A 9,103-nucleotide genomic window follows, 5' to 3' on the forward strand; every position below is an offset into this window, starting at 1 on the left:
GTTCTGACATTTTTGGGCCTCAAGAAATTGGATTGGCTGTTAGTACTTCAGGATTGATCAATTTTCAGATATATCCCATAGTTTGTGAACTTAAACTTTCCTACAAACTAAATACCGATTGGGTTATTTTCAAAGAAATTTAGCAGAACACATCTTGGACTAAATTTATGAAGAACATTTGAAAACTTTTATAACAAAAAACCCAAAAAGTTTTATAACAAAAAACCAAAAAAGTTTTTTTTTCTTCTTGTTAAGTTAGCAAAAAATAAAACCCCAGCGGTGATTAAATACCACCAAAAGAAAGCTCTAGTTGTGTGAACAAAATTATAACATTTCAGTGTTGTATGACCGTGCAATTGTCACTCAAAGTGAGCGCTGAAACCTGACAATTGGCTTGTGCAGGAAGGGGGTAAAAGTGCCCGGTATTGAAGTGGTTAAAAAAACCTTTTAAAGGCCACTAAATTCAGCATCTTTATAGCATCAGTTCCCCTGCTTCTATTCGCACCTTGAAACCCAAGAAGCGGCCAATAAGTATTCATCTTCATACTTCACAGTGTGCAGACTACCCGGGTGAACCGTGTCTTCAGAGCTTTGCAGTACAAAGCAATCTGCTCGGCTGTAGATTACTCAGGCAATTTTCAAAACTGCCCCATTAACAATAAAGCAGATCTGCATTCACCTGATAAGAGGTGTACAGTTACTGGGGAGGCCTGCACTGTACTGACTGGGTGGAGAATGGCAGAACACCGCAGAGATAAAGAGGACATCAGCCACAAGCCAACACCTCCACGCCCTGCTGCATTCTGCTGAGTCTTCAGGTCTCATGCAATATTCATAGTCAATGAATAGATCACTGGAGCGAGCCACAGGTCTATATGCCAGAATATCACGAGGCTTCAGAATGGTTCTGACTGTTAATATCAAAACTTTAGTACTTTAAAGTATATTAAAAACAGTTTGATCGTGTAGAGAATGGCTGAAATGGAATGCCAGCTTGACCCTAACCAGCTCTTACAAATGCCCCCTCCCCTCTCCTAAAACCTAGGCTGAAGACCTGTGAAAGATGTGTATATGTACCCCATTTACAGCCTGATCTGGTCTCAGGGTCCAACTGTTAGCCAGCACAGCTGCAGGGGAGAGGGAGCACTGCAAACAGATGGACCATTGAAGTCAAAGTGTGACATCACTGCTCCAGGCTTTACCAACCGTTTGGAGTGCTCCTCTCCCCTGCAGCTGCCACTGGGTAAGGAGATCACATGACTGAAGTGAAAATGAAATATCCATGTAATCTTGCCGGTTAGTTAGCATAGGTGTTGGGAGGGAAGGAAGGGGACAGTTAAGGCTAGTTAGGTGCAAGCTGGAATTCCACTTTAAAAACCTTTTAAGGCTTTTTTTGCAGTTTCCTATTGGGAGCAGATATCCCTCGACTTCCTGAAGTCAGAAGTAAAGTATCTTTCCCAAGGGAAATTTAAGTTTTACTTAGCATTTTAATATAAATTTTTGATTTGACTTTTATCCTGCAACAGGGGTATTTTACGCATAGCAATAGCAACTGGTTTTCTTTAAAGTAGTCTCAATAGAAAATGTATTTTTATTTATTTTAGGTACCTTTATAGCGCCGTCAACACACATTGTACATTCACATCAGTCTCTGACCCTCAAGGGGTGTACAATCTAAGGTCCCTAACTCACATTCATACATATGAATACTGGGGACAATTTAGACAGGATCCAATTAACCTACCTGCATGTCTGGAGTGTGGGAGGAAACCCACGCACCCAGAGGAAACCCACACAGGCACAGGGAGACCGTGCAAAGTCCAGGCAGGTGGTGCCGTGCTTGGGATTCGAACCAACGACCCTAGTACTGCCAGGCGGAAGTGCTAACCACTAAGCCACTGTGCCTCCCTAAAATGCCAACGTCCACGGCCCACCACCTCTTCACCAATGACCCATCACTGATGGCATCCTTGCATATCAACAGGTCCACGAGGCAGCAAGAGGCAGGTAGAGCATCAACACAAGCCTCTCACGTTTTACCATGACATTTCCCATCAAACCCTGCAAATCCCTGGACAATCACAAAAGAAAAAGTGAACCAATAGCACAGGCTGACCCTGGCATCTCCCCCATGGGGTTTATTATGGCCCCCTATATTTCCCATATTCTTCTCCCCTTTTCTTCCTTCTCATCTCTTTTCCTTCATACTGCTGACTATCCCAGTCAAATGTATACTGTGTCTTCCTTTAAACACTACAAGCTCTTTTGTGAGAGGCCTATAATACCCTCCCTAGGTAACTTGGGTCATTGATGCTTGTGGCCTTTAATGGTGGCCAACTTGTTCTTGAGACATCAGTTGTCCAGGGGTGTCAGTTTCATCTTCCTACACATTGTACAATTGACTGGATATGCATTGTTTTACTCTCTGCTGTTCTCGTCATTATGAATTCTCCTCAAAATATTTTAAAAAAATATTTTAAAGAAAAAAAGCAAAGCCTGGCAGAGCACAAAAATGGACAGCCCATTAGATGATCCTTCCACGTGGACATTGGAAAGGGATACAATAAGACATGTCTACTGTGCTTACCATGCAAGGTGGCAGAAGTGGGAGTCTACAGAAGCCCCGATGACCTCACAGCCAATCTTGCGGAAGTCCTCGGCGTGTTCGCTGAAGGCGATGATCTCCGTGGGACAGACGAAGGTGAAGTCCAGGGGGTAGAAGAATAGCACAACATATTTGCCTGCCAAACAGAATTTGCATTAGTTTGTCACAATCTGCAGAGGAGCCTCATTCCATGCAAACTCTGTACGCTGAACAGTAATGATTGGGAAGTATAGTCATTACACCTAATGATTAAAGGCTCAGATGAAAAGCAGGAAGTCTAGCCCAGAGGTAAGGTCTCAGTAAAATCAACCCCTTCCTTCCCACTAGCCAAGGGGTGGGCAAACTTTTTGACTCGAGGGCTGCAATGGGTTCATATATTGGACCCGGACCAAGAGTAGATGAATGATGTGTATGTGTGAATATAAATTAAAATTTGTAACATTAAATGTTTAGATTAATTTAAGGTAGAAAAGCATAAAAAGTTATTTTACAAAACTTTTATGCAATGTATCCCCCATATAGCAATTCATCCCCCCCATAGCAATTCATCCCCCCATAGCAATTCATCCCCCCCATAGTACTATTCCCCCCCAAGTAGTAAGCCAAGTCCCCCCTGTGTCAATTTACTTACCTTTGATCCGCGAGTTCCTCTCGCCGTGTTACCGCGCCGTTCCGGTCTTCAGGGCGGACTGTGAGAGGAGCCTAGCTCCCCTCACGTTCGTCACGCCGCCCCGCCTACACACATCCTGACAGCCAATGTTTGCCTGCCCTGGCTGTTTTTTTTTTATCACGCTCCGCGGGCAGGATTAAAAGGTTCGCCGGGCCGTATACGGCCCGCGGGCCGTAGTTTGCCCATTCCTGCACTAGCCCCAACACAAAAAAAAAACCCACACAAAAAAACTAAATCTTGCACCAGTTTCATGGTCTTCCTCAGCAGGTGATTGGTGTCAGATCAGATGAGATTCCCCCCCATCTTGCTGAGCTTTCAATAGCAATCAGGGACAGCAGTCATGGTGCTGGGGGTATGCAATGAACATACCAATAATAAAAGCAGCAGTGCATTTGTGGCAACACCAAATACTACATGCAGCTACCAAAAAGGTGCTAAAGGTACAAATGTTCTGCGCAGGTGTATGGCATCAAATGGAAAGATACAGATTTAATATACAAAAGTAGAAACTGTATTCAAAAATATCAACCATTACCAGGACGGGCAGAAAGTATTGTTGGTCTAAAACAATACATACATCAAGACCGGGTCCATAGAGAATGGAGTACAAGTTAGAGCTTTGTTTAATCACATGCTTTGAGGTTGCTCCCAGAGGGAACGTTGTTTTTCAGCCCATGCCATTTTCACACAAGCAGGTAACTTCCATTGTAATAGCAGGAGAACAAAAACAGGCAGCTGGTATGGGAGGGGATTGCATGCAGAGAAAGTAAACTATTATGATGTTAGGGGGAGGTTTTCTGCAGTCCCACAGGAGGAGAACTTCAAGAGGCCGATATGGAATTTCAATGCAGCGCAGGCAATGTTGTCAGCTCACTATATCAAAAGTTGGAAGTCCATTGGATTTCTGAAAGATCAATAGGCATTCCTGCTCTGGCAGCGTTTCTAATGTACAAAGGTGTTTTTCTTTAGTTTTGGATAAAGTGGAGAGGGATTAAAATACTAGTCAGGTTTTTATTGCTGTCTGTGTCCCAATTCAGGAGATTCACCCTCTATTTGTCCTATTTACGGTTATCAAAAGAGAAAGTCCCAAATTTTGGGTTGTCCACAGAAGAATAGAGGGGAAATTGGCCCAATAGGGACATTAGTTCTGGTGACAACTAGGCATTCCCTCACTTTGGAGGGATTTCCTCTCACTTCCTGTTTTGACTATGAAAAAAGTGAAGGCAAATCTCCGACAGATGTTCTAATTTTCCCCTTACGCTTTCCAAAATGAAAGGTTTTGCATTTAGTTCTTTAACCTCCCTAGCAGTCTGATTATGTCCATATTTCTGTGCTCAAAGCGGTACATTGTTTTGCATGGAAATATGTATTTTATCGTAGGCCTGTAATTTTAGGAACTCACTGAAATCTGTCCGAACAAGAGTCTAGTAAACGTCCCGGGTATGTTAAAATTTGAAACCCGAAATCCTAAATTATAATTTAATAAATAATCATAATATAATAAATGTAATTCAATAATATAATCAAACCATAAACACTGAAATTTGAAATATAGCGCCAAGTTCGCACATCACTGAGCTCCGTTGCAAAATTGTTTTCAGTGTCTGATGATGAATTTCCCCCACGAATCATTATCACTCAATTCTGCAAGTGGTTCTGATTTACTATCGCTGTTCTCTAGCTGATCTAAAACCGCTTTTGACCTAAAGGGACGCTTTTTGGATGCCATGGACGTTTCTCAGTTTCCAGGCAGAAAGAACAGTAAAAATGCAGGCAGGGCGCAAGACAAAGCACTCGGGACAAAATGTATATGAAATGGTTTGATACAGGAATGTTTTACTATGTGATTTTAGTGTATTTAGTGAATGTCATTTTCAAATTTCCTGCCGTTCCGTCCCCCGTTCGTCCTGACATTGCAGGGGACAGAACCCAGAAGACAGATGCCGGCATCTGCTGGAGGACATTACAGGGGACACTGCGGGAGGGACATCGCGGGAGCGCAGGACAAGGTAAGAGAAGAACAGATCCCGGAGCAACGCTGCAGTGTATTCCCGAGTGTAGCTCGGGGTCACCGCTTCTGGTACTGAAACTTTACTCCGAGCTACACTCGGGAATACCGCCAGGGGGGTTAAACATACAAAGATGAGGGATGTGAATGTATTGCAGAACTAGGCTATAAGGGTTTAGCTGTTTCTTCACAACCGTTCCCTTTACTTTTAGCCTTGTTAGCACAAGTCCAGAGTGGGCAGTCACCTGAATCCTGCCATTTTGTGCCTTGTCAACTGGCTGACATTACCAACCTGCAGGTCATGTTTGACTCTGTACACCTGTCAGTTCACACTTTCCTGCATACATTGCTCTTGTGTTGTCTGGACTTGACGTTCTAAGCTAAAGTCCAGGTGAAACAGTGAATGCAAAAAAGTTCCCAATGGGGGGGGTTCTGATTCAGTATAAAATTAACAATATTTTGAAAAGAGCAAAACAAATTTTACAACTTAAAAGCAAAACTAAACTTATTTTCAGCCAAGGAGGCTACAACCATGATCCCGTTCTGTTTTAGAGCCAATCCAGCCAAGCAGCCGCTGGATTACCTTTACAGGTGGCAGGAGGTCTCGCCCCCTTCTACCGTCACCTTTAATGGGCTCTCAAGCCTGGTAAAGATGGGACCAGCGGCATTTGCTCCCCCAGACAGTGGGAGGAACAGATTTTGTTCCTCCCACTGTGTGGGATCAGAAAAAGAAAGCAACAAGGATTTCGTCACATCCTGTTTCGGTTCTGTGTTTACTGGCCAGTAAAGCAGCCGATCACACTGATCTGTGTCTGATCGGCTGCATTGGAGAGGTCTGGGGTCTAAGATGATAAATCTCTCCCTAGAGCAGTGGTTCTCAACCTTCCTAATGTCGCGACCCTTTAATAAAGTTCCTCATGTTGTGGTGACCCCCAACCATAAAATTATTGCAAAACGGTCGATCATTTTGCGCCCTGGTCAGTCGACTGAAGGAATTTGATGGGAACGGAAGTTAATCTGATTGCTAATTGGATCTGATAGTAAAATTGAAGTGTGTACGGCCAGTATTCTCCCCCTCCCCCCAGGGATATTAGCCTTCTCCCACACCAAGTCGTCTGCCCTGAGGCTCCTTGTATGACCCCGGAAAGTTTGGGATTCCTGGTCGCTGTGTACTTCCCTCTAGCGGGCCGGGTGCCCCGGTGCCAGCCCTCATACAAGTGCTGTGAGGAGAAGCCTCCATGGGAGGTGAGCGGTTGTAGGGCACACGCTCTGCGGGTAACCAGATCGCCCCTCCCCGCAGACAAAGGGGGGCCCGGCTCACATCTATCCAGCTGTTGTGAGCAGCTGCCCGCCCGAGAAACATGCAGCAGGTGCAAGGGCAGCCAATGGGTGGCAGCGGGGCACCTCCGACCCACCCCTTGCAGGGGAGGATCCTCCAGCCTGACCGGCCTCTCATAACGCACAGGGAAGAGGGAGCGGGCCAATCAGTGTGCTGGTGTTAGTTCAGCGTGAGAGGCTTGCAGAAAGCCGGGAGTGCGGGACACCCTGCCAAGCCCCTCCGGCTGCCCTCACCACTACCTCAGAGTATCTGCATTTGCCTGGAGACAGATAGAGGAGCGGTGTCTCGGTTCCTAAGACCATCGGAAATATGTGTTTTCCTATGGTCTTAGGCGACCCCTGTGAAAGGGTCGTTCGACCCCCGAAGGGGTCGCGACCCACAGGTTGAGAACTGCTGCCCTAGAGGGTACTTGGCACAGCCTATTGCTGTCACAAAAATGTTTACATTCCTTTTGACAAATAAAAGATTAAAAAAAAGATGAATCAGGGAAAAAAAAAAAAAAAATTTATTCTTTTTTTAAAAATTCCCCCATGCAAAGGGAGGAGATGAGCAGTATATACAGCGACTGCCTGTCACTATAGGTCAGTGCAGGTTTTTAAATGTAATTTCCAGCTTTTTCTTCACTACAGCTCACAGAATTAGCGGTCACTTTCCCTCAAGCTAAAAAGTTTCCTTTTAGTTTCTTTCCCGAGATAAAAAACAGTTTCCTTTAGCTCTGGGGAAAGGGACAGCTAACTCTGAGCTATAGTGAAGAAAATAGCCATTAACAACAATTAAAAACCAGCACCAACAGTGGCACAACCAGTGAGGGAGCCTCTGTATACACTGCTCCTCTCCTGCTCCCTCCTTGCACACACTGCTCCCCCCAACAAAGAGGATCTGTCACTCATATGCTATCACATAGGGGACTATTGGTCCCCTATGTGATAGCAATAAAATCATAAGTTAAAAAAAAATATATGAAAGTAAAAGAAAATAAAAATTGGAGCCTCCCCACCCCCACATACGCAGACTTTCAGTTTTCGGCCACGTGCATTCTGAATTTTCGGCATCGGCACCAAAATTTTCATTTCAGTCCACCACTAGTTAATATAGGACACTCATCCGTACAATGGTAACACTCACCTCTGTAGTCTGATAGTTTGACTTGTTTAAATTCTCCTTTCACTACCGCTGTAGCCTCGAAATCTGGGGCCGGCTTCCCGATGTGAGCGTTCCCTGCAGACATGATTGCACCTAGGAGACACCATAACTAAATATTAGACAACTTTAATCAACATTTAGTGACAGTTCACATTCATCAGGATAGGCGCTTGGAAGAGTCCTACCCATTCAGACGGCCGATAGAGGCCATACATCGTCAGGAATTCATATTTCAATCCAACGATCAACTTCTGGTGAATGGGACTACTAGAAAACTCATTTGATCAGCATCTGCAATCAGTGTATTCAGACAGCGGACAGTCCCCAATGTCAAAGTGGGGAGGATTCCCCCATCCTTGCTTGTGCGGAAGGCTTGTCATTTCCTTCAGCCCTCTGGCAGATTTACAAAAAGATCTATGGACAGCATTGCAATGGACAAACATCTAGCCATGCACCCAGTCTTGGAAAATTTGTACCAATTTTTGAAATATTGCAATTTTGAAAAAAATGTCTGACTACAGCCAAGCTAGGATGACATGATGAACCTCACGTACTCCCCATACACAGCACACTGAAGACAAGAAAAAGGAGGTGCAGATACAGCAACAAACACATACAGCTGTCCCAGCAGAGCTCTTCCTCTGGGCTCATGGAAACAAAGACAGTCCAGGAAAAGTCCTTCCTGATGACCAGCCGGATAGGAAGCCACACTTGGGACTTAAACACATTCATAGATCACATGTATTAAGAGACAAACATCGACAGATCACATATATACAGACATGATATATACAGACTCATTCACCTTTCCAACCGCTCCATCTCCACCACCCCCCTCTGCCAATCCCTCCACTGGCTTCCGATTGCCCAACGGATCAAATTCAAAATCCTAACACTGACGTACAAAGCTGTCCACCATACTGCCCCGAACTACATCACTGACCTAATATCCAAGTACCGCCCAACACGCACACTCCGCTCCTCACAAGACCTCCTTCTCTCTAGTTCCCTGGTCTCCTCCTCCCATGCCCACCTCCAGGACTTCTCCAGGGTGTCACCCATCCTCTGGAACTCCCTGCCCCAACCCATCAGATTATCACCTACTCTCCTTTAGGTGCACCCTGAAAACCCATCTCTTCAGGGAAGCCTACCCCACCCCCTGCTAACCTGCCGACCTCCTCCACTCTTCCTACCACTCCATCCCCCACAGCTATCTCCTCCTGTACCACTATCCCCTCCCTCCTAGATTGTAAGCTCCAAGGAGCAGGGCCCTCGATCCCCTCATGTTTTGCATTGTATTGGTATTGTTCTGTCACATGTTCTGTCCCCCTTTGTAAT

At 45.1% G+C, this 9,103-nt stretch overlaps 1 protein-coding gene across 1 annotated transcript; it reads right to left on the reverse strand.

Moving 5' to 3' along the window:
• Nucleotides 1-2,583: 2,583 nt before the first annotated feature.
• Nucleotides 2,584-7,895, reverse strand: LOC149431134 (peroxiredoxin-2-like). Its single transcript, XM_089665876.1, has 2 exons — nucleotides 7,748-7,895; nucleotides 2,584-2,741 (listed from the first exon to the last, which is right to left on the reverse strand). The coding sequence occupies exons 1-2, from the start codon at nucleotides 7,848-7,850 to the stop codon at nucleotides 2,584-2,586; spliced, it is 261 nt and encodes an 86-aa protein (XP_089522002.1). The 5' UTR covers nucleotides 7,851-7,895.
• Between the last annotated feature and the right edge of the window lie 1,208 nt (nucleotides 7,896-9,103).

The sequence above is a fragment of the Staurois parvus genome, unplaced genomic scaffold, assembly GCF_062004578.1.
Source record: "Staurois parvus isolate SC_StPar_1 unplaced genomic scaffold, SC_StPar_1.0 ptg002393l, whole genome shotgun sequence".
In the NCBI taxonomy this organism is placed as follows: domain Eukaryota; kingdom Metazoa; phylum Chordata; class Amphibia; order Anura; family Ranidae; genus Staurois; species Staurois parvus.

Coding starts and splice junctions, on each gene's coding strand:
- LOC149431134 (XM_089665876.1), bottom strand. CDS start 7,850: ATGTCTGCAGGGAACGCTCACATCGGGAAGCCGGCCCCAGATTTCGAG. Junction 2,742..7,747: donor CAAACTATCAGACTACAGAG/GTGAGTGTTACC, acceptor TCTGTTTGGCAG/GCAAATATGTTGTGCTATTC.